Here is a 26,073-nt window from a genome sequence, read left to right as displayed (position 1 = left end):
CCTTTCTTCCGTGTTGGCATATCTTTGTCTGGCGGTTCCTCGTCCTTTTTCTTGCTCCCCAGGTCGCTGGTGTTGACCGTCACAGTGGCTTTAATCTCCTGCTGGGCCAGCTTCATGCGCTCATAAAAGACCTTGAAGAATTTTTCTGACTTGTTGTCTCCAGTTAAACGATTATAAAAAGACCTCTGGGAGAACAAGCGAAGCAGAGAAAAAGGCAATTTTTAAAAACTTTAGTTAGTTTTTTTCCCTGCACAATAACTGCTACCCCTAAATAAGGACATCAGTGGAATTCAACATGAGTCTCTTTGTTTTCAGAATTACAAACAAAAAGAAAGATATGTTATAGTTATTCTCTAAACGAGGTCTGTATTTTGAAGAGCTATCCAGCAGCTGAAAAAGTGCAATTCTTTGAAGCTACTATTTAGCATTACAGTGCTAAATATTACCTTTGTATATTACATATGGAGCTAATATTTAGCACTGGAATACTAAATATTAGCTTCGAAAATGTCTGCTTTAAACTTCGCACACATATCTTAGACTAATTCAGTAGCACTGTGACTGATAAGATACAAAAGATTTATAGCTATGTAAATATTATGTCTTGCTAACTGTTTGCAGCTACCAATGCTAAAGCAAATATTTGCGTCGCAGCTGCGTATTAGCTTTCAATTAAAAGGCTGTTTCACCATTGTTTTGGTTTTAGGACAGCATTTGGTTATCTCTAGAAAAATCTAACTCTTTTTGTCAAACCACAAATTGATTACACAGATATACAGATATTAAACGAATTGATACACAGATTTTCTAAAACACTTCTTAGATTTACTTTGTTTATTCAGTTTGTGAAACACACAAAAGGGGGGCATTTTCAGTGCTTTATTGGCACCTTGGAATTAGAAAAACCACATTATATATGGACTAGTTTAGCCTAAAGAAAATTTTGTACAAAAACTTTGCTGAAGATTTATTAAGTATTTATCTATTTTGTAAACCTTCGAAGGCAGAGCCTCTATATTGCAACACAGCTTCCTGCCACAAGCTGTTAGAATGATAAACCTGTGCTAAGTTTCTGTACAACATCACTGCAATTATGCACTGATTCACCTAGTAAGAGCTTTTATCCTTTTGTATATGATGCATTTGCTTTACAATGAATTGACAATAGGTGGATTTGATTTCAATTCATCTATAAACTCTGGCCTATTTGACTAGAATGAAATATAATACTACTTATCCTCTACATCGTTAATGACTTATTCCTGTTATACAAAATACAACAACCTAATGCCATCTATTACACCCATCAGTGTATTATGCAGGACTTGAAATAATCCTGTTTATTAAAACAATATTTCTGTTTGACTTCCTTTAAAGTGACAATATCCAGGTCTACTTAATACATTTTAATGAGTTCCAGTGAGGCTCTTTAGTCAGATTAAAAGTATATTTAACAATGACCATTTTTGAGCAGACAAAGCATGCTTTTCATTTGTCAACACATTTCTGTAATAAAAATGAATGTTATAAGTAAGTCCGTCGCTATAAGCAGTTAATCCCAAGATACATTTAAATGAGTTTGATCATTTCCATTCTGATGATTTATTTATGATACATTTTATTTATGACTTGGTTGTGTGTGTGTGTGTGTGTTTTTTTATTCCTGTTTATGTATTGTTTTTGGTTGTTGTCTTTAATTTTGGATATTTGAAATATCTTCCAGTTCCAGTCATAAAAGTTCTTTACAAAATGAAAGTTTACTGCCGTTTGAGAGGGTGACGTTGCATTATAATACAATCATAAATATTATTTGAAAATGGTCTCAAAACAACTACATTATTATTAATTGCGACTATAACCGGGACAATTTATTGTCAAGCAAATTATGTTAACATAGCAGGCCTAGTTATTGGTCTGATGTAATACTCTAATCATTAATGTTGTGTTTTCATGAGCTGTAAACAGAAAATCATCATAATTAACAAAAGTAAAGGTTTGAACACACCGGTCTCTGTGGAATCAATCTACACAGTGTGCTTCACTTAATGAGCTGAGTTACTGGATAATACTCTACTGAATACGACTTCCCTTGTTATTTCTGGCAGATGACTCTTTTTATTGTCTTATTGCTTCTGTGGCAAAGCTGTGAGTCAGTTGTTTGGTTAGACATGGTTATATAAGAGTCCTTTCACAGGAAAACAAGCTTAGCACTCCTCCTCGCTCACCTGACCTGACATTACCCTGTGCGCCCTCTGACCCCTTAGCCAGCGACGTATTTGTGGCATGTTGCGGACAATGCTGGGTGTTGACGTCTATGAGCTGCTCTCTCCATCGATAGCAGAACCCAAGACGAGATCTGGGATTAGCCTGCAGCCGACTACTAAAGGCTTCTCAGGCGTGCCACCAGTCCCACAACTTGTCCACGTGCTGCACACGCACACACCTCAAAAGCGAGCATGCTTTGAACATGAGGCTAGCGGCTTCAAACACAAACTGGGCTAGACCCTAATGGACGTTTCCCAGATGTAATTACTTCGGTAAGTGGGGAAAGTTGGCCGAAGAAATGAGAGGGAATCAAATGTTCTACACTTAGTGTGAGTACACAGACTGTAATCTTGTGTGACAGCGTTGTACGTTTTATTTTTTTCTGCAACCCACTCGTCTGTTCTGCCCCATTTTCCTTGCAACAATCCCACCCCCGTCCTCTTCCCCCTTTACGTAAGACATGTAATCAGCTGAGTGGTTACAGTGAGGGCACACAGCACCTCAGCTCTAAACACTGTTACATCAGCCCACAGAGGGCGAGCTGAGGAGGGCCAGATGCAGGGGAGAGAGAGAAACGGAGAGAGAGGAAAACCCTGCCCTACTTTCATTGCCAGAATGGCACGAAGGGAACGTGTGGTGTGAGAGGAAAAGAGTCCGAAAGTAGGAAGGGAGGTGGGGCCCGGGGTTGATGTAAGCAGGACTTATCACGTAGAGATTCTGGGGCAGTTTAGAAAGCCTCTTGCATAAGACTCTTTCCAGGTTCAGCCTAACTAAATTACTTGTCTGAGATAGGGGAAATGTCTAAACAATGAAACACACAGCTGAAGTATCATATCAGCACAGGGAATCTTTGATAACAGCGAACAGGGCCGGCCATTGAGTGCAGGCATGCGGCGTGGGCATGGCAAGTCCTGAGGAAAACGGTTCCCCTTCATATGTTAAAATGTTTTTCTCCTCTTCCTTTATGCAACCATTCTTGCTTGTTTCCGAGACATTTAGTGATAGCAATCTGATTAACAACTAGGCTTTTTTTTTTTTTTTAAGGAAGGAAAACTCCAAAAAACAGAAAAACAACAACTCCAGGATTCAGCGTCTTAATAACAGAACTCATGACCGCGTCCATAAAAACTCAATTTCTTCACCAACGTGAAGGCATTCATTCCGCCAACACTCGGCAGTCGTATTCTGCCCCCGGGGCAAAAGGAATGGCGTACATATTTTGTATCGGGGCCCTGTTTGGTCCGACTCCGGGTGGATATCAAACCTAATTTGTTTTTAACCAAAGTGAATCTGGTGATGACGATCGCCGCATGGTAACCGGCAGAAGTTTGCTCAGACTGGTCTAATTCGCTTATTAAGTTGCAGTTCAAGGATGGATTTACAAATTGATTTTAACGTTGGCATAAATTTACACACAAGAATGGACTGCCTTGCTTATAACTGTAAAATAACTGCATGGTTTAAAAAGTTAATTGATTTAAATGCAAGTTCAGTTTCACAGCTTTTTTCTGTGTCCAGTGGATAAAGTGCCAAACAAAAGTATTCATACTGCTTTAACTTTTACGTTACAACCACAAACCTCAATGTCTTTTTCGAGAGGATTTTATATCGGAAGACCAATACAGATTTACAGACGGATTCAATTCAAATGTAAAAATCCTTGAATGCACATTCATATTTTATATTGGATGCACCAATATGAAAATTTGGGCCAATATCAATATCCAACATTGGTGTTATGGTAGATGACTGATATTTATCGACATTGTATATATTTCACCAACCGTGACACCTCGGAAAAAAAACTAAACCAAACACAGCTGACATCACCACAGCTACTCAATCTACCCACAATCCTGTGCTGAATTGCCATCACTGTCACATGACCAAACAAAAACCACATGACCAACCTTCTCCTCTATCCCCATAAAACAAAACCGCAACAAGATGCAAATAAATATCGGTTGTTAATATTAATATCCCGTTTTTATTTATCGGGCCGATATGTTAAAAAAAATTACTAATATTGGCCAATGCAGATGTCAGTGCCGATATTTTACGGAGTCCTACAAATTAGTAAAACAGTCATTGTATATGTACAACAAAAATGTACAAATTTTTGCAGCTCCTCCAGAGTTAGCCGCATCAGCAGAGATCCATCAGTTTGTCTATGGGAAGAGTGTTAGTCCCGCACTCTAGAGAACCATGAGTCACTTCAGAGTGGCAAGAAGAAAGCAATCGTTGAAATAAACCGTCAACAAGTTTGGTCAGAATTTATGGAAAGAATGACTGAGCTAAACACAGGGCAATTGCGCAATACACCCTGTAAAAAGACTTAACAATGAGACACGGGTTCACCTTGAAGCAGCACAACAACCCTGAAAAGATACTCGGAGCTACAACACAACAGTCTAGATCCACATTCACCGAACTGAACTATTAAATATGTTGAAAACCTGCACAGAGCACTGCAAAGTTACAAATTACTTTCTTGCATAGCACATCAAGACATCATATGACAGGTAATGAACAAATTCAAAAGAAAAAGGCCTCCGCTTCCAACGTGATTAACCTCTCTAGACAATGTGTTCAGCACGTGCTTCTCCCTAGTGCCTGTTGAGTCATTCTTAAAATAATCTGTCAGTCAGCCAATTAGCCTGAGCTTTCTCTACAGGGAAGATTAACCCTCTTTGTGTATCACTACAGAGCCATTAAGGCCGCCGGGAGCTGTGCAGCTCCTGCTGTTGCCGGTCATGTAAGCTCAGACCGACTCGCCACTCTCTCTCCTAATCTGCGGGATCAACATGGGATGCACAGCGGGGACCTTCTCTCTGATTATTTAGCGCGTCTACTTTTCTCTCCGCTTCCTGTCAGATGCCACTCTGGCTCCTGGCCTCAACACGAGCCAGTTATGTAAGGCCTGTTTATACCATCAGCTATCTGGTTTTATCCGCCTCGGCAGCCTGACACCTCAATGAGTGACAAAGCCATCTCTGTTCCTATTGGGTAGCAAAGCTTGGATACTCTGCCACTGCCCAGCTACCCATCCACTGAGAGCTACTCCTCGAAGCGGTCACAAGACAGCCACATTTTACCGATCGTTTAAAGCGTCTTCTCAGAAATATGTACAGGCAACTAGCCAATGAAAGTCAGGGCAGTATGAAGTAAGCACAACAAGCTGACCAGAAATAAGCAAACTTCCTTAAAGTGTAACATCTGAAAAGGAGCAATCCTTGGATGTGTTGTGGCAAAAGGAGAGCTGGCATGTTGACGGTGTTGATGCCTGGAAACTCACTTTGCAGAATCTTTTTAAAGCTTTCCAAGAGGTGGCCGAGCCGTGAACTTGAGGGAGGGGGATGAGTCTGGAAAGGGATAGCTGCGTGCCACAACAAGCCTCTCGGGTAACATTGGCGACACCTGTTTGCTCCTATGAGTTTCAGGGATCTCATGCATTGAGAAAGTGTTGAACAGCTGTTCTTTATGCAATGAGGAGCAGAGATGATATACTTCATTAGTCTAATAATAGAAACAGGCTCATTAAATAATCTCATACCTACACAGTGTAGGTACATGCTTGTATGGATTGACAGGATGCATCTTTAGGAATGGTCATGGAATTTGATGTGTACCGCATTTTGTTTTCTTGTCATTATAATTGAGTCTTTACCTTTATAATGTGATCTGATTATTTTGAAACTCTTAATCAGTAATTCAGATTTTATGGCCCTTTATCTTAGCCGCTCTTCAAATAGGGAAGACAAGAGAACAGGCCTTTCCTGTAAAGGTTCTTCCATACTTTACCTGGAGCTGACACACAGTCACATGGCTACAGGATGTTCACACACTCCCCACAGACCACCTCGGGGTACCTCTCTGGCTTCAGTATGCGTAAAGCCCCAAACAATACAGCTAACAGAACAAGAGTGCCACACCTTTCTGCAGACAGCCTTCTCCATGGACAATGGCTTTACAATTTCTAAGAGGTTTTAGCCACTTAGCAATTTCTGTAGGCATTTTGCAAAGAATCTTACAAGTGTACGTAATTTCTCACCGTGTCTGATAAACATTTGCCTCTGAAAAGCTTTTATGTCACCTGCAGATACAAAAAACGGGTAGTTGGAAGAGAAATAATTTTCACTAAGTGCCGACGTCAATGACAGTCAGTTTCAACCCTTCGAATGAGGTATGGAATTGCCTTCAGGCAGACAAAAGTCAGGAACGGAAACCCTGTAGCTCACAGAATAGACTTTAATGTATTTTGGCTCAAAGCCAATCAGTGATTTATAAACCAACAGAAGTATTTCAAAGAGCTGTTATTGCATCAACTTTGCAGATGCTGAAGGTCTTCTGGTTCTGGTCTGCTGTGCATCCCCAAACCAGAACCAAACAAGCAGATGCAGCGTTCAGTTTCCATGTTCTACTAATCTGAAAACTGCGAAACTGCTGAAACACTGAGTTCCTTTAAATCAAGACCAAAAAGCATTTAGAGCTACCTTTGAGTAGCAGAAAGTGGAAAAGTGATCATTACATTTGATGTGCATTTGCTGTATCAGTTTGATGATGGCATTTGACAAAATGTAACATTTATTGCTTGATTCATCATTGATTTTCCCCTGGGGGCAGGGGAGGGAAGTCTGGGCCTCTGCCCAGGCTGCTGCCTCTACGATCTGACCACAGATAAGTGGAAGGTAACGGATGGATGGAGGTAGAGTTGCATACCATCAAGAAAACATCTAATTTCAATATTTATTGCTGAAATATCACAATGCTGACGTCTGTTAAAATGATTCCACATTTCCTTTTCTTCTTCTTCTTCATATTTTTGTCCCCACAATTAAAGTAAAGGGTTTGTCCAAGGTACATGAACAAACTATGACGTTTATTGTGTTTTTTGCTTCTTAATCGACCATTTGAAACATTTGTGCAGCATGTTCTAACCGCAGGAACAAAGATGAAGAAGAAACCATAGCAACCAGTTGTAATAAACAATGTTGTGTACGAATATCAAACGTAGATACTTTCGAAATTGTGATACATTTCAATTATGAAATAAAGAAAAAAGCAAGTGACAGATTGTCAGGCAAGTAAAATCAAAGAGGAATGAATAAATCGAGAGCCGGTTTGCTCATTTTCTTCGTGAGGAGTGGTTTTAATCAACAGCTAATGATGTCATTTGTTGCTAAATACTGGGCGGATGCATTTCAGATGCTCGTTATCCTCATTTTAACAGTTTAGTCTCAAGTTATAGATGTTAGTCGCTGCCATTTCCTTCCAGCGATAAAAGCTAATTACACGTACCCTACAAATCACAACATTATGAGGAGCAGCGCTCGCTAACGGCCCATCTGTCATGGTGATTCTCAGCAGCTGTCACAAATTCCTTTGAAGAACGGCCCCGAGACACTTTCTTCCTGTCTCAGCGTGATTTCTGTTTTTTTGGTGAGAACTGCAGCGGCGACACGCTTGGCTGAAGTCAATCCGTCACCCCTCCGAAGCAAACAACCGGAGCAGAGTTGGCAAGCGGGTGTGAAGTGGGCGGAGCGTCACGAGCGGCGCTCTATTATCACCAAACATGCTGCTGAAACTCGCCGGTTCTGTGATTCTAACACATTTTGTTACAGGATGTGGTGGCTTGAGCGGTTGACTTGTTAAAGGCTGAGGAGTGGGGCTTGGGGTGGGGGTGGGGGTGGGGGTGGGGGTTCGTCTTTGCGACCATAGCATGAAACTGTCTAATGAAAATATTTCCTGCCTCGCCTTCAATTTCTCACCGTCTGAACGCTGGCCTTGTTCACACAAGCACACAAGTTAATAATTTTTGCTGCTTCCCTGTAACGCACCTGGATTGTACGCTCAAAATCCAGTTAGTCAAGTTCCAGTGACATGCCTTCAACCTTTACCGGTTAAATCCCAGCTGGTCACATTTCACAAGCTTAATTCTGGCTTATTTCAACCTGAACTCAAGCTCCCATTTAAGCTTTTTTCTTCTTTTTTTTTTTTTACATCTACTCTGTCGGTGTGTAACAGAGATAGATTACGTCATCGTTTCATTAATGCTTATTGTGTTTTCTGCTTCTCAATAAAACCGACCATAAAATCCAGCATGTTCTGCACACAGGAACACAGACGAGGAAGAAACCGTACCAATCAGTTGTCATAAACAGAGTTATTTTTTCCCCCCCACTTCGCTTGTTGGCTTGTTTACAACTCCGGTATTGCCCTGAAAACAAACGACCAGATCGCTTGCATAAATCTGAGTTATTCTGCTGTTTTTTTCCATTCAGGCAACAATGGGCCCCTCTGTGCTGAAAGCGGGGCATGCAACCAGTTGTGCAAGACAGAAAAATGCGACGATCTGGTGATACATAAAGTTTTTATTTTACTCTGGATCGCAAATAATATTTATACAAAGCTCAATTGTAGCACGATGTTGTTCAAGAAAATATCAGTTAATTTCATGTCCGCACATAACTTTGGTGCATTTTTTTAGTTAAACAAAATGCTGAACTTTTCTGCAAGACATCTTTTAATATACAGTACAGACCAAAAGTTTGGACACACCTTTTAATTCAATGAGTTTCCTTTATTTTCATGACTATTGACATTGTAGATTCACACTGAAGGCATCAAACTATGAATAACACATGTGGAAATATGCACTAAACAAAAAAGTGTAAAACAACTGAAAATACCCCTTATATTCTAGTTTCTTCAAAGCAGCAACCTTTTGCTGTGATTACTGCTTTGCACACACTCTGCATTTTCTTGATGAGCTTCAAGAGGTCGTCACCTGAAATGGTTTTCACTTCATAGGTCAACCTGCCCTGTCAGGCTAATAAGTGGGATTTCTTGCCTTATAAATAGTCATGAAAATAAAGAAAACCCATTGAATTAGAAGGTGTGTCCAAACTTTTGGTCTGTACTGTACATGCAAATCATTTGTGGGCGATTATTTTTGATAGTCAAATCATTGCTTCAAATAAAACCTTCCTTGATAATCTAACGTGCATGTTTAGAAAATTTTCATATTGTTGAAGACCAATAAATAAACTTTTCTTACTTCAGAAATGTTCTACTAAAATAGTATGCCATGTGCTGTACAGAAAATTTGTTGTTTTGCATAAAATTCTGCTTCAAGATTGTGGCCAGGCTGGTTTTGCTGAGCTCAGCATTCAGCTAATCTCCTCTCTCGCTTCTTCTCCTCACAATACCTCATAGATTCCCCATCTGTGAGGTCAGATCAGAGTTTGTTGGAAAGTCTAATAGTGATTTAATGGTCAATAAAGGAGGAATTTGTGCTTTAGGAAAATGTGGTCAGGTCCCACATCATGCTGGAAAATGACTTCAGGATCATAAACTCATCAGCAGTGAGCAGTTAAGCTGGGCGATGTGGCTTAAAACTAAAAATCTCCAATTTTAAATTGATTTTTTCCCCCTTGTTTTCTTTTCTAATAAAAGATATTACGGAAAATATTTTCAAAAGTGGCTTTTTTTTTCTTCAATCATACGAAGAAAAACAAAAAGAAGCGAAAAATGAGTTCTCATTGTCGCAGCTGCGTGACATCGTTCAACTTCTGTCCAACCATGCTGGCCCTTAACTAGTGTGCACCACATAGCATCTCACGCCCATGAGATTTTATCTGGCGTGCACAAGATAATATGTGGTGTGCAGCAAAAAGTATCTGGTGAGAAGGTTTTTTATGTATCTTATTGTCCCTCTAGCAGTTCTGTTCAATCATTCCTTCTGGGACTATTAGGGTGAGGCGATGTGAATTTTATGACTATATGACTAAGTTATATAGTCATAAAATGATCAGAACAAATGTGCAATTCTACCAATAGAAAGTTTTCATTTTAAGAGAAAAAGAAGTGGATTTAATGAGAAAAAAAGCTTCTATATAGTTATCAAGATCTGACATAACCAGCTCAGTCTGAGTGGTTTTCTTTGAAACGGATTCAGTCGTTTGCTTAATCGATCCAAAGTCCTGCTACTGATAATAATTTGGTGCTGATGTGTTAAACTATGAAATACTTCCTCATTTGTAAAACTGATACTAAAGTACGACGCTCAGCATTCCTCATTTTTCCTCCACTTTTCTTTACTTTTCGTGTGGAAGTGTCTGTAAAATTGCTACTTTATTTTGAAAACACAAGGAGTGCATTGGGGGGTGGTACAACAAAAAACTGCATATTCCAAAAATCAAATCTTCAAAACCAAAAATTCAGCAAATTTCTAAAAAAAAAAAAAAAAAAAGTTTTAATTTGAGATTAAATGAGTAAAATACTTTTTTGATGATATTATAATTTCTTGAGCTGCACGTGGCAACACCAAATTCTAATATATGACTTGGCTCCAAAATACATTAAAGATCTGCTGTTATTGTATTGAGGTTCTTCTGGTTCTGCTCTGCATCAAGAGAACCAAACATAGAGAAGCAGCATTCAGCTTCTATGCTCTACTAATCAGGAACAAACGTCCAGAAAACTGCAAAACTGCTGAAACACTGAGTTCCTTTAAATCAAGTCTAAAAGCCCACCTGCTTAGAGTTGACTTTGATTAGTCGTAACTGGAACATTGATCAACATATTTGATGCGTATTGATGATTTTGATTATGGCATTTGACAAAATAATGTTTATTGTTTGTTTCATAATTGGTAATTTTTTATGATGTAAAACACTTGACAGTCAAGTCCTAAAGTTTCACAGAAGCAAGTCTAAGCTCAGGCCACAAGAAGTGGCGTTTTCTCAAGTCGCACCACAGAACCTGCTGAAACCAAGTCTGTGGGTTGGATCTTTCACACTGCCCATCAGCAAAGCATGACCCAGTTAAGATTCTGGCAGGAATGCCAGGCGGCCCGAGGCTCTGGGCGTCACTCTTCCAGGCAGCGCTGCAGCTTATGTAACCGGGAGTCAAGCCAGCGTACACCTAAGGAAGTCAGACCTCGTCAGGTAACAGCAACATGCAAATGGTGAGCGCATTATGCAAGATAGCCGGCAACATCGCACACACTGCACAAAACCACAAACCAGAACGCCCTGATAGATGGTTTTACGAGCAGCACCCAAACACGCACATGAAGCATGCACAGACACACCGGCGCAGGCCAGCAGTACATCCTACGACGCTGAAATGATTTCATTGCAAACAGCGGCTCTCTTGTCCTGAAAACTTCCGTCTGCGAGACTCCCAGAGAGTTAGGGTTGCCTTGGTAACCCTTGGCGAGCTGCGGGGAAGCAATGATGCGTTTGTCTGCACAGCTTGGAACTTTCCCAGAAATCCTGTGTTCATGCTTTTGTGTTTGACTTTTTTTTTTCCTCCACCACAAAACAAAATGTGAATAAAATAAAAAAACTAACAAAAAAAACAAACAAGTCAAGGTACTTTCCTACACCGAGATTTCCTGAACCTGAAAGGTGTGCGCAGCAACATATCCGAGTTCAGATTCTAATCGTGCCTTACCAATTGGAATGCTTCGAGTAGTCATGTACTCAAAACACACATACAAATTCCTAAACCCGACTGAAACGTCACACCCACAGAGAGTTGGCTGGGTAAGCATGAACTCGGTAACCTGCGCTCACCTGGATGACTGTGTTTCCGCCCTCCAGCAGCGCGATGGCCAGCAGGATGCTCTCCTGGAAGATGCGGTCACTGGTGGCGTTCATGATGAGGTCGATCACCAGGTCGGAGGCTCCTTCTTTGTCGAGGTGGCACTGGACCTCGGCCAGACTCAGCTCCCCTCGACCTCCGATGCCGGAGCTCACCACTGGAGGCGAAGAAGTCAAACCCATCAGAATCCACATTCTGAAACGTTTGTTTAAGGGGCAGAACACGGTTACAAACATCTCACCAAATTATCTCAGGAAATGTTATTTTTTGGAAACTTGGCAAAACATTGACTGACAAATGTGAATTATTTAAATTTTTTAATGTTAAAGTGTTATTCATTTTCTAGGCACATGGTGCTATAAGATGGCACTATCATGTAAGTATGTTAACTTTAGAAGTTAAAAAATGCTATATATATATCAAGTATGACTTAAAAAAATAACTTCAGGATTTAACACCTTGAAATTGGGCCTTTGGCTTTTTAAAAACTCCTGCTATTTCTGAAACTCCGCCTTCAAGAAGTCATCACAACATGGCTCTATTAACCCTTCAACAAAGTTTTTACCAACAATGCACTGAATTGTAGCTCATATAATGAGCTCAACAGTGTTTACTAATTGCTGCTGGCTAGTCTGAAGGAGCTTAGTGGCGGTGCTAGGTTTTGGATGCCTGGTTGGTTGGCATCGGAGATTAAAGTGTTTTTCAAACATGCATTAAAAACATTTTGTCAAATATTATTTGAAAACGTACATACAGTGGCAGTTTTTCATATGGGCTGTTGCCCAGGGCGGCATCAGAAATGGATGGGGCACCCAAGAAAGAAAAAAAATAAATAAATAAAAATCCTGTGAGTTGTCCCCTAAACAAATTTACAACTAGATGAATGGATGTGTAGTGGAGTAAGTTTCACTTATTTGCTTTAGAGTACTGGTCAGCATTACCTGTTTCTGCTATAAAAAAACAAAAACAAACAATTTCTTGCATTGGTGGGGGGGCAGAAGAAGGAGGAGCTTACCCAGGACAGCATTCCTGAAAGAACCACAACTGCGTACATATTCATATTTTACACTTTTACTAGAGTGTCATTAATCTGAAGACAATTTTTTTATTGTTTACACATTATCTTAAGGGAATGGCACACATTGGCTCATTAGCTCTCAGTCAATACTTATTTTGGACTATGTTTCAATAAGCTTTGCACATCTAGAGACTGAATTTTTATGTATTCTTTTCCCATTTATCTTTGAATAATGTGGTAAAGTCCCATCAAATGTGATGAACAGCGTCTCTGAATAGATGGACTGCCCTGTATTTCATCTTTAGCCATCATCCCATCAGCGCTGACCACCCTCCTTGTCCTATCTTTGCTGAAGTGAAGATTTCCACAGCATGATTCTGCCACCACTGGAATTCACAGTGGGAAAATAAACTTGCTCCTCTGTCTTCGTGATGCCGTTTCTTCACGTATGTTCTCCAACTAACCTTTGTAACCTTTGAGACCTTCACAAAATGTCTGCATTTACTCTATGTGAAGAGTTGTTACATTGAAAGGGGGAGGCTAAGAAATGCATCTTTAGATTTCCATTTTTAAAACTCATTTTTTAACCATTCACTCTCAATTTTATTAGCATGTACTAGTTTATGTTGGCAAAATCCAAATAAAATAGGTTTATTTGGATTTTATATGATAGCCAAAAATCTGGCCAACGATACCTGCACTTTACGTTCTCGTAAGATTAGATCAACTTGGAAAAACCACTAACGCTCAGTAAGTTGACTTTAGGGATATCAATGTAATAAATGTTACTGTTTTTAAAAATGGTTGACTTAAGTGCATCATGATACGGTTAGTCCGTATGAATCTTTGTATTTTTTTTCTCTGTTTCACTTTATTCTTCTGTTTTCTGCTTTATGACATTCTGTTGTGATTTTTGAAATGTTTTCTGAACAGGTCGTTGTTGAAAATGAGAATTTGTTCTTGATCGACTTATCTGGCTAAACAAAATGAAAACATCTACATCTGTGGTTGTAATGCGACAAAATGGGAAAAAGTGTGAGTATTCTCGCAAGGCACTAAAAGAAAGAAACAAAACCTCCTCATGTTAAAAGAACGGAGTAACCAGATAAATGCACGATCAAAACAAATAAGGCAACATGTGGTCGCTTTATTAGAGGAGGTTGCAATTAAATGATCTATTTGGAGTTGGAGGTTTACAGACTGTGACTCATGCATTCAGACGCCACACACGAACCACAACACTACAAGTGCCTTTAATCCACGGAGGCATTTTAATTCCCACTGCTGCCGCCAACGGAGGGAGGAACCGGTGACATAACGGCACCCATCAGAGCCATCTCTAGCGGGGCAGGCCGACTGAATCAACAACGTGTCCCGTTCTGCATGGCGCTTGGAACGCCGGTCTCCTAGCAACGACACGGCCAGCGTCGGGCCAAGGAGAGAGCCTTGAGGAGGCTTAAAAGGAGCGCAAGGTCACTGGTGTGAATTAGGTCCTCCGTTTTCTCTATGCATTGCAGACAAAATGATGCAATACGAAATATTTTATTCGGGGACGGCAGTTTCCCATGCGTTTGCGTTCGGTTTATTTGTCTGAGAATCTGATTTGTGAAGTGAAGAAAATGTGTGACCTTGATTGGCAGACTCGACCCACAGTCTGTTCCTGCTACCCACAGGAAAGTGTCGGCGTTATCTATGTCTTTTCTGTGTAATCTGGGTGCTGACTGCCGTTTCCGACAACTCAAAACAACTCTTTGATGTCAAATTTTCAATTAATTTCTTTTTCAAATTTACTCAGGGAAGGCCAGTTTTGAAGAACAAACACTCTCAACTGCAACAGCTGTTATAGCACTAAAAAAAAAAAAAAAAAAAAAATTGGTAGTTCATAAGAAATTCAATTGATATTTCTTTAAAATATCACTTCCATATTCATATCAATGCATTACAAAGACCAAGACTTGCATTGCACTTTTAAATGATAAAGTAATTGGAACATCTTGACTAAACTTCCTCTTCTAGTGAGCTCTGAGAATTTGCACATTTCACTTTTGCTAATCAAATCGAGCTTTAGATTGCCTAAAAAAATAATCTCTTTATACAACACCCCATATTATGGCTTCAGATCAAGACAAAAAAGAAAACTTCTGTTCTAGAAACATCTACGTGTTCATTGAAAACTTCATTAGTTGCACTACGTGCCTGTCGCATCACACACTTGATCAGTTTTCATCCCCCCCCATAATGTTTAACTCACGTGTGGGTGATTTTCCTTGAGCTCCGGGCGTGAGTGGGCCGTTGCTGTAGGATGTGAGGCTCTCTCTCCTCTGACCAGGTTTAACGTTGCCATAGTACCGGTTGACCAAAATTAGACGCAAAGCCTCACCCTGTTGGAGAAACTCGGCGTTAGGGTGAAAAAAAAAAACATTCTGTTGAAGCAATTTAACTCCAGTCCAAGTTATTGTAACAATGTGGCAACAAATTCAACTAAAAATCCCACAAGACAAAACTTTTAAAAACAAATGGTAACACAACAGCTTTTCCTTTTTGGATTGCATGAGCAATAGGTAGATTTTTGTCATTACTCTTTAGAAGATCAATGTGAAGAAGGATCTGGGTTTATTGACTCCCCTTTCATATGGTTCCTTTTAGATTTTGTAGCTGTAAAACATTTTCATACCCATCTGGTAAGTGAACATGCTCAAATCTTCCATATAATCCAATTTAATTGTACATTATTTTCTAAAACTTTTTTTATTATACTGTCTATTTTTGAAAACATCACAATTTGGGCTGGTTTACTCCTACATAGTAAGGAAAGTAAGCAAAAACAATGACCAAACCAAAATAAATTCCCTACTGTTGGAAATAACATTTATTTGACTCAACTCAAAACTCAAAATAAGGTTTGAGTAGATTATAGAAAATTATTGTCAGTTGTCAAACTAATTGATGAGAATGGCTGGGCATATGAACCAGGAGGCTGAGTCCATTTCTAAAGTGGTTGTCTTGAGCAGCTAGCTTAGTGTTAGCTTCTCAGATATCATTGCATGTATCCTCAGATTTTTTGTTTATTTTATTTTTTAATTTGCTGGCGTAAAAATTCCACAGTTATCTGGAGTGATTATTCATTCTTCTCCAATGGCACCTGAAAGCATTTCAACTTGGCTTTCATTTGACTGAATGAAACTATAAACGTAGCTGTTGGCTCGGCCTGGAGGTTAGCTAGAAGCTAGAAGCTAATCTAAGGCGAATGTGGGCTTGTGGACTCAGTCCATTTCTAAAGTGGTTGGAAGTATGTCGTCTTGTCTTGAACAGCTAGCCTCTCAGATATCATAGCATGCATTCTCAAGTTTTTTTTATTTGCTGGTGTCACAGCTAACTTGAGTGATTTTCCATTTTCTTCCCACTGCCACCCGAATAGACTTCATTTGACAGAATGAAGCTATAAACTTAGTCTTCACCTTGACATTGCAGCTGGAAGCTAACCTGAAGCTAACATCGAGGTGAATGTGGCACTGGGGGTTGAGAAATCATCTCTGATTGTATAAATATTACTCAAAGTTATATGTATTGCTAGGTAAGTGTCGATCAGTTAACTTAATTAGATGGTAACTTATAGGCTTGAGAGAAAGTAAAATAAGAGTCATTTTAGTATATATCTACACCATATATGGCTATTCTGGAGAAGAGTTAACCACCTTCTTAGCACATGAAGAAATTACAACATTTTAAATGACAGACTTGTAGAGATGAGACCACAATGAGGCCTCTTTCCCCCCCACAGCTCTTTCCTGGATCGGTGGAGTACACAGTAGCACGGTGGCAGCATTGAAGGATTCTTTGTAAAAACCACTGCATTTATCTGTAAAAAAGATTGAGAACCGCGGGTGATGTCCTCTCCCGCTGATCTGCCTCACATGTTGCATTCAAAAGAAGTGTCAGCGGAGTGAATGGGCGCCATGCTGTGGAAGCAGCGTGACCGTGAGCGCTTCGCAACAGTTAGTCGGCTGCCGTCGCACGGCAAAACAGGGATGGGAGTCTTGGACCAGACCACGGCAAAACACTTTACCTACCCTCCTCTGGTCCTCCACTTGCTTCAGTGGCTGGTTGGGATCAAGCTCCTTAAAGGTGTTGTGAGTAAGCAGAAAGCATTGAAATAAGAAAAAAGTAAATAAAAGAAAAGTTTGGAAAACTGGGGGGTTGGGGAGGAAAATAATTAAGAGAACAAAACAGGTGCGTTAATTCTGTGCAAATTAGTTACTTTACAAGCATGCAGGAAACGGGGTGCAGATTCGATCATGCAGTTAAGAGGGAAGTGGTAGTGTCAGGGAAGATGTGAGGTTAAGTCAAACTCATGCGAGGTTTCATGCAAGGGAGGACAGCTATTCATTCTACAAGCAAGCAGCACCTGCAATATTTTTAACAGGGGCAGTTTGTGTTTCATCCCGTGACACACAAACATTAGAAAATATCACACTGTCCGAGCTCAAAATTTGACTCGTGAAAAGCTCGGCACAATCTCATGCCCACAGCGAGACGTGGGGCAATTTGTCTCGCTTCCATTGTCCCCTCCCCCCAAACATTAGAAACGGATACAGTAGCAAGATAAAAGTATTTACATGACAGAATGCCAAGCTGCCTGAGGGGAGTAAACATAAAACAAGATAAAATGTGCAGGTGATATGAGTTACTCACACACACTGTTGCAACAGTTTGGCATGAAAAATCCCTCATCCATGATTCCAAACCCCAACTGAACTGGCATGAAACTGGAGTTTGGCCAAACACCAAAGACCCGGGGTGACTCAGGCGGAGTCGTAGGGGTAGATGGGGGCAATTCAAAGACAAAACGCACGAGAATGGGCAGGGATTGTGATCTGCTTAGATGAAGAGATGTGAAACACCAAGCACAAATGTGATGGGATAGAACCGGTGTATCACGAATGACCCGAAACGTCGGGCAGCGTCGTCTTTAAAAACACACCTCTGCAGGGACTTCGGGTTCAGGCGGAGGTGCCAGCTGATTGGAGATAAAAGGATGATGTTAGTTAAGGCGGGAAGGGGTTAATTTTCTTATGTTGTTTTTGCCTTCAATGTGCAGCACCCTCTTTAAAGAAAACAAAACAAACCCTCGTCATAATATATCTATAGAAGTCTACCGGATTTCTATAATCCACTAACATGCACGACTGGACTTAATCAATGTGCATGACTTGGAGCAAAGGGTGGAAGGGAACATTGCATCGTTTTCATGGCTTTACTGATGAGAAAACACAGATGAGAAGCAGCATTGACCTGTTGCGGCAAGAAAGCAGAAGCTTTGTGAAGGGGGGGGGAAATGCTTTGTCTTCTTTTTCGTATTGACTGTGGTTACGGTGCAACACGGTAGTGTGTGTTTAGTGACCCGGTTCCCTTTTAACCTCCTGCCCATCCATAACAATGACACTGCAAGTATTAGCAAAACACAAGATATGCATGCAATCTGCACCAATTTATGCACCGATGTGTTGCTCTTGTACAGATACAGCAAAAAAGTAAGGAGGAGCAATTTGCAAAGTGGTGGCAAAAGAAGGTGAGATGAAACTAGAGAAAAAATTTGAGAAAAACCAAAGAAAATAACCACAGATAACCTCGCCTATCATGTTCAGAACGTGCAAAACTGAGTTACACAAGTCATCTAATTTTAAACATCTCCAGATATATTCAGCAAAAAAAACAACAAACAAACAAAAAAAAAAACAACAACAACAACAAACTACAGGAAAAGGGAAGAATTAAAAACATCAACTTCTAATTTTGGGTTTTGCTTTCAACTGAATGCAAACAAAAAAAGAAGAAAGATTATATTATTGCATGTAGGGGTGGACGATATGGACTTAAAGTTTTATCACGATATTTTGTGGTATCATCATGATAACCATAAAAGTTACAATACCTACTCATTACTTCTTCTGTAGAAGACTGTAGGGCTGCAACTGTGTGTCGCAGACACAAATGCTGGTCTTGAAAAACATTCCCATTTGCAATATGCGTCTTACGACATGAAGTGCGATTTGTATCACTGAATGCAAACACTAATTGCATGTAATTGTATTTTCGAACTTATTTATATATTTTTATGATGACGTTGATCAAACAGCAGAGAAAATAAATAGTGAAAGTAGCAATCCTGACAATATGGACAGTTCTGGAAGCTTTTTAACATCTCTTGGAATTTATTGTGACAATAATAAATCTAAATTTTTATCATAAGAAATGTATGTATTGTTAGGGTTAGTGTAAGGGTTACAATAAATGCTCACCCCTAATTGGACTACATTATTATTAATTAATAACCTGGAAATAAAATAAGCCACTTTCAAAGGTTTTTTTTTTGATTAAAAAAAAAACGGTTTCTGTTTTTTTTAATAAAAAAAACTTTAAAGTCCCTAAATAGTTATTTAAACCGACTTTAATTTAGCACCAAACAGGGATACAGTTGCACAAACGACACTCTTCGGTGTGGAACTTGTTACCGACGGAAGAACAAAGCAAATTTCCCAAAAGCTCAAAAGGTGTAAGAATCTTTTAGAGAGGAAATCATTTTCAAGAAACACGTCCGGCTGTTGTTTCAGGTGCCGTCAACAGGAAGTGGGACTTTAGCATTGAAGTTTAACGTATTAGAGGAAGGTTGCTCCTCCTGATGTGTTCATATTTTGTCACATTTTGCAAGATTGCGAAAATGTTCCACAGGTGATACATACAGAGGCTGAGTTTTGAGTTACGCAAACTGTGCTAATCATGCTGAGCGCAAAGCTAATAAACAGCTTAAAATGTCAACCCAAGTCATTTTGTCTTTGCTTTGAAACATGTTTTACTGCGGAGCTGTGTAACGATGACTGTTCGCTCTCACACAATCTGTTCTATCCTGCCTCTGATTCAAATGTAAATAATAATGGTTAAGAGAAAGAAGTCTGCACATTTCCAATAAATTATTAAGAGATTAAGAAAATCTAACTCTCCAAAAAGTAAAGCAGAGCTTTTTTCCTCATTAACGTTAAGCTACTTTGAATGAATGTATGTAATGTTACATAGCCCATAACTAGATTTTGAAGTGTGTAAAAAGGAAAAAAAGAAGTGAGTTTTATTTTTTTAACAGTAAAGAAAATGGTTTTCATTCTCTTAAGTGGGTTTTGTTTCTACAGAGGAATCTTTCCCATAACCTTGACTGCAATTGTACATTTTCAGAGAGCGCTCTTTAACTTTTGTTTTTTTCATTAAATCATCTTCTTTTGACATATATTATATTATTCGAGAGAAAAAGGTACCTGCTATAATCAGAGCCAGAAATTTACTAAATTAATGAAAGGTGCAACTCTAATTTAAAGAAACTGAGACACTTTGACTGACACTGGCTCTTTTTCTAGTTACATGAGGGGGATATTTCAGTCACAAATAAGATCAGAATTAGTTTACACACACACACCCACCCCCGCACACACACACGCCAACTTGGAGGCTGGGTATGTGGAAAAGTAAACATTGAGAACCCAGTTGTGCCGCCTTAAGGTGATTAATTGTGCAACTGGACAGGAATTTCCCTGCCTGAACTCTTCTTTAGCGTCAATCATTTCCACAGAAACAATTTCATGCATCATGCAAACGACTGAAGGCACATTCAGACTCTGTCAGCGCGACTGAGCTTAATGCCTTCTCCATTTTTCTGTTGCGCGGACGTCCATCGTTTGAGTAATCTGGCCTCTTTTACTTGCCCAAAAATGCACCTGCGACACTTTTAGCTATAAAAACCCCCAAATAAATTGCCTCATCATTTCGACTTGACCTCCTTAGATTTTTAGCATCATATCTACTCGTCATGTTTCCTGCAACTCTCTGAAATGTCTCAAAAGTAGTGGTGGAAAAAAAAAGTGATGCAAAGAATCAGAGTGGCAAAGGAGACGTTTGAATCTCTTTAAGGGGCCAGAAATAGCAATTTTTCTTCTTTTTGAAACATTAAAGCCTTCAGCAATACGATGTTAAAGTAAGGGAAATAAATTAATTCTGCAATCTTCAAGTATCTACTGATCTAGTATAGTAAATCCTCACCTCTGTAGTCTACCCAGAATGTTTTAAATCAAGGTTCAACATCCTACATCTGCAGCCTTTTAATATTTTTCATGACAGAGAATCCCACATTACTGACAAGTTTAAATTCCAGAGATAAAAATGGGGGAAATCTGGGTTAAAATATTGTTGCCACTTATGTAATTTCTGCTTGAGAGCTGGATTGAGGCTAAGATTTGAGCAGCCTCAGGTTAAGGAAACTACGACCGGGGCTGCACATTGTAGTGAAACATCTAGAGCTCCCCCCATTGACTGAAAGGAAAAACTGCTGCCCAAAACTTAAGAATTGCCTGCAAGCAGAAAACTTAAAAACCCAGTACATTAGGAAAGAGGTAGAACTTTTGAACATAAATTTAAAGACTGAAGAACCTACGGTTGAGTTAAAGATGTTAGAAAACTTCAAAAGTGAAAAAAAAAGAGTAAAATTGACATTGGAAAATCTGTGACAGCCTAAATTGTGGTAAGCAAAAATAAATAGGAATGTTAAAAAAAAAAACCACACACACAAGCATAGGAAAAAATAAATAAAAAAAATCAATCATCAACTTTACAACCTTGACGTGAAGCCCAAACGCGTTCATTAAAAGAACCAAGAAATAAATCAGGATGGTTTTACGTGGTTCCTCCCTGGCTAGGATGTCACCATGTTATTATTGCAGGAAAAATTAAATGCAAGCTGAGGGGAAAAACAAAAAAATCATAATTACTCTGCCTCTTCCAATTCATCCACCATTCTGGCTGAATATGCAAAATCTGGTGCATGGACTGGGCAAGCAACTACAAGAAGTGTGAGGCAGACAGTCAGACAGTAGTGAAACTAACAGCTGCACTGATTCCTGGGGTTCCTGGCTTGATGTTTGGGTTTGGGAGGGGCCTAAGCTGGGGTGTGTGTGTGTGTGTGTGTGTGTGTGTGTGTGTGTGTGTGTGTGTGTGTGTGTGTGTGTGTGTGTGTGTGCGTGGGTGCGTGTGTGTGTGTGTGTGTGTGAGCATGTGGTATGGTCGGTCAGAGATCAGCATCGGGTTAAACATTCGTGTTACGCAACATGTACAGGGACGGTGTATCTTGCAGTTAGCGCAGGATGAGAGCAAGAAAGCATGAGTGAACTCTTGAGTTACCGCTAATGGGCAGAGAGCTGCCAAAACAAAGCGCTGCTTTGTGAGATGAACCTTTTTTTTTCTTTTTTGGAAAGTGGGGATTTCCAGCACTTCAGCACCAAACAGCCAGTAAAAGGGAGGAAAAGGAAGCAGGGAGAGCAAAACAGCAGCAACATAGTAGAGAAACTGAGAGCGTGCAGCTTCCTGCAACTCTGGAAAGACCCTTTCCATTAAATAAGTTCCATTTCCACGCCTAGCGTCTTCGTCAAGTCCCTCGTACTCAGCAGTCTCTTGTATGAACACCTTTTTTTTTTTTTTCTACTTCTCAATGTTTTGAGGTGGTTTTGACAGGTACTGCAAAGAGTCACACAAATTCTACCGCTTTGACGGAGCGTTCTTTCAGTTTTGATGCATTTAACAAATTCGGGAGAAACCAGTTGGTGGCTTGAAATTATACTGTCTTTGCCGTCAACAACAGCAGGAGCAGAGCGTCCGCTTTGATCCAATTTCTAAAGCTGCCATTTGTACTAACGTCTAGGAGGCAGACACGTTTTGAATTAATTACACATTACGTTTCCTATATTTTTCTGTATATTTTGCACAGAAAAACATGGGGGTGTAAACGCGAGGAAACAAAGCACATTTTGTGAAACACGATCCGTCACTCTTGATGTGCACCTGGTTCGCTTAATGTGCGTTTAGTGTGAAGATGGCTGTAGATGAATTACTGCTTCAGCACTGGGTACGTTGCTTTTAGGTGCTCCCTTTTTATTTTCTGTCATATTTAAAGATTTCATCATGTACGACTGTCCATAAGTGGTCAAATAATTAGAAAAGATTATGAAGTTGAGAATTTTGTGCCTGGAACGTAAAATAACTAAGAAAAATTCAAATTTAGATGCGTACAAAAAAAAAAAAAAGAGAGACTGACATGGGGTTAAATGTGCTTAGTGGAAGATTAAAGTGAATCTTAACATGGGAATATTACAACTGGCTGATGAGTCAAGAAATGTTTTTGATTTTAATATCAATACACAAAATTGCAAATCCATCAAACTATAGCAACCCTTAAGTGAACCAATGGGAAAACTGTCAATATTCTCCAATAAGTATTCAGCATATTTCACAAGCATAAAAAAACTAATCACTATTGGTCATATAGCACACTCAAATACGCCAAGTAGCTACACATGGGCAAGCAGGACAGACAAGCATGTAGGATAATTTGAACTAGAAAAGGTCGATAATGTACTAGACTCTTAATAATGTAGGCAAACACGGAACAAGGAGGGATGATCCGAGCGGCTGACGCTGTCGCAGATGGGATTGCGAAGCTCAAAAAGTCTAATCAAAGGACAATTATGTCTATTTTGTTAGTGGGAGACAGATCAATGAACGTCACAATAGTAAGTAAAATGATCAACCTCAGCCACATCCATTTCATCATCAAAGGCAATCAGCTGCAAGAGAGAAAGTATAGGAGGCAGACAGTTAGTAGAGCTTGTTAGTGAGTTGAAGCTCCCGTCACACATGTGCACATGGAAAGCTTTTTAACAAAAGAAACCATATGGTGACTTCTGCAATTATAGGCACCTGTGGCAAAAATGTGTAAAAAAACTTTTATAAAATCCTTCAGTTTTTTTTTTTTTTAAAGTAACTTGAACCAATTTATCCAATAAACCTGATTTTACTGAAAGAATAAACATTCTCCGTTAAACGTACTTGAAGGTTGGATTTTTCTCTTTTCTTGTGAGTTTGATCTCATGCGTCTTCAATAAAACACAAATATTTAAAGGCTTTTCACACATCGTAACCACGGCCACCAATAAGTGCAGAAGGCACTTAAACATGTCAAGTTAGTAGATGATATTAGCTCATCTATGACTAATTAACGTAGAAAGAGACTGAGGAAATAATTGTTCTTGCAGAGTTTTTCCAAACATTTTGGGCACGCTGTAAAAACACAGAATCTTACCGAGTATTTTTGGTCAAGTTTCTAGTGCAAATATATAACTACACTTGAAATAAGACAAAACTAACTTACAAGTAACTTTTCAGCAAGAAACAGGAGCTTGTTTCAAGTCAATAATTCCTTAATATTGATGGAAAAGTACTTGGGAAAACATGAGGAAAATGTCTTGTTATAAATGAAATAATCTATAATAATTATAATGCTAATGGAAAAATAACTTGTTCATCAATATTAAGGAATTAATGACTTAAAACAAACATATATCTCTTGCTGTACAGTTATGTGTAAATTAGTTTTGTCTTATTTCAAATGTACTAAGGTATTTGGATTAGAAAGCAGACGAAAATTACTTGGTAGGATTTTGTGTTTTTGCAGCTTGAGAATTTCTTGAGGGGTGTGAAATAAGTGATAATATATTTTGATAGTAATCTACTAAACATAACCTTTTCTGTTATGTCAAATTAAAAATGTTGTCCTTCATTTAAGCCAAATGGCTAACTTAATCCCAAAACCAGGAGATCAGATTCATGCTTTAGAGATCTGTCTCTGCGTTAAGAGGAAGTCACATTACAAAGTCTTGATTTTCAGCATTTTGGCTCATTTGGTGGTGGGACTGTGTTGATCATAGCAGACAAACTGGTTGCATCAGTTTTGTCACCTCCTAAATCTACCTGACATAATTACCTTGCATCATCTGTGTAATGAGAGCAACCCGTTTCCCTGCAGTCTGCCCAAAAATATGGAGAAACTGGAGACTTTGTGCAAAATAAAGTGCAAACTGATCAAAATCAGAACATCAAAATGTCTATTATGTTATTAAACTTTTAGGGGCAATGCTACATAAAATAGAAAACCTAATAAAGTGATCATCAAAAAGTTGCTAAATCAAATTACAAAGTTCCTTCAGAACCAGTGACTAATCTCTAAATCCTATTTTTATGTACTTAGTATTTTTATGTACTTAGTATCGTAACTTAGTATAAAGTTACTTTGTGTTAGTACAGAGATCTTTAGCAGCAAACGAATGATATATGAACCAAGCATGTTGTTAATAATGTTAATAATGCTAATTCTTATCCTCTGTGTGTCGTCTTGCTGTCCAGCACAAGTTATTTTTGTAGGATGTAATCCATTTTTAGTGCAAATTTATCCTCTCAACTGCCAAAATAAATATTCAAACTACAAAGTTATATCCAAACTGTAGCAGTTGCAGAGATTTTAAACGTACTCTGTACAAGTTAATAAAATCATTTCTGTGCACTTGTCAAGCTCTTGGTGAAACAAAAATGGAAAGAAGTCATACCTTTTAGTCTTATTTTAACGTTTTAGTTAACCGACAGAACAGAAACAACACTTGGCGTACCTTCACCCCGTAGCCCCGATCTTTCGTCATCATTTCCCTGAGCGTCTGCAGCACCTTGATGCACAGACGCTCCTCGTTCTCTTCCAGGAGCTGCTTGGTGTGTTTGATCAGCCTGGTTACAGAGCGGGAGAAACAATCAGAAACATTTCGACATTGTGTGACCTGGAGTGTCCAGCTGTGAACCAACGACAAGCAAATGAAGCAACACTCAATGGAAACAAAATGCGAGGCCAAATCAATGGTTTAAAGAAGTTATTTGAAAAAGGAAATCTGTGTATGGGTGATGTCAACAACAGCAAGGGGAGAACATGTAGGAATGAAAGATTAGTTTCATACCGCTGAGCAAATCACAAATAAAAATAATTATGTTTTGAAAGGTTTATAGCAAATGCGGCTTAGTGTGCGTGTTTAAATATTATTTTATTAATTGCTGCGTTTCTGTTACAGATAAGCACAAAACTTTGTCAGTATTCCGCATTTCCATTAAATAAGAAACACTTTTCAAATCCATTCATTCACACGATAAGTCATTAAAACATATGCCACGCCATCATACTCCTATCCCTTCCTGACGTCTTTTTCGTGCTCCAGTGTCAACCTCTGGTTGTTGATCACATGACTCACGTGTGACGCAAAAAAAGTGTTTCCATT

General features: G+C 39.2%; 1 protein-coding gene across 5 annotated transcripts in view; it reads right to left on the bottom strand.

Moving 5' to 3' along the window:
* itpr1 (inositol 1,4,5-trisphosphate receptor type 1) overlaps positions 1-26,073 on the bottom strand; it is a 111,952-nt gene that overhangs the window by 42,581 nt on the left and 43,298 nt on the right. For 2 of the 5 annotated variants that reach the window (XM_023353538.1, XM_023353539.1), the window contains exons 39-45: positions 25,423-25,534; positions 23,512-23,547; positions 17,874-17,909; positions 16,963-17,010; positions 15,144-15,273; positions 11,847-12,031; positions 2-185 (exon numbers count right to left, since the gene is read on the bottom strand). In XM_023353538.1, coding sequence (XP_023209306.1) covers positions 2-185; positions 11,847-12,031; positions 15,144-15,273; positions 16,963-17,010; positions 17,874-17,909; positions 23,512-23,547; positions 25,423-25,534 — 731 coding nt within the window. The remainder of the gene's footprint in view (position 1; positions 186-11,846; positions 12,032-15,143; positions 15,274-16,962; positions 17,011-17,873; positions 17,910-23,511; positions 23,548-25,422; positions 25,535-26,073) is intronic. The other 3 variants (XM_023353541.1, XM_023353542.1, XM_023353540.1) reach the window with 2 other exon arrangements.

The sequence above is a fragment of the Xiphophorus maculatus genome, chromosome 20, assembly GCF_002775205.1.
Source record: "Xiphophorus maculatus strain JP 163 A chromosome 20, X_maculatus-5.0-male, whole genome shotgun sequence".
NCBI lineage: Eukaryota > Metazoa > Chordata > Actinopteri > Cyprinodontiformes > Poeciliidae > Xiphophorus > Xiphophorus maculatus.
Note: the sequence above shows the minus strand (reverse complement) of the source record. Positions and strands in the feature narration are given on the sequence as shown.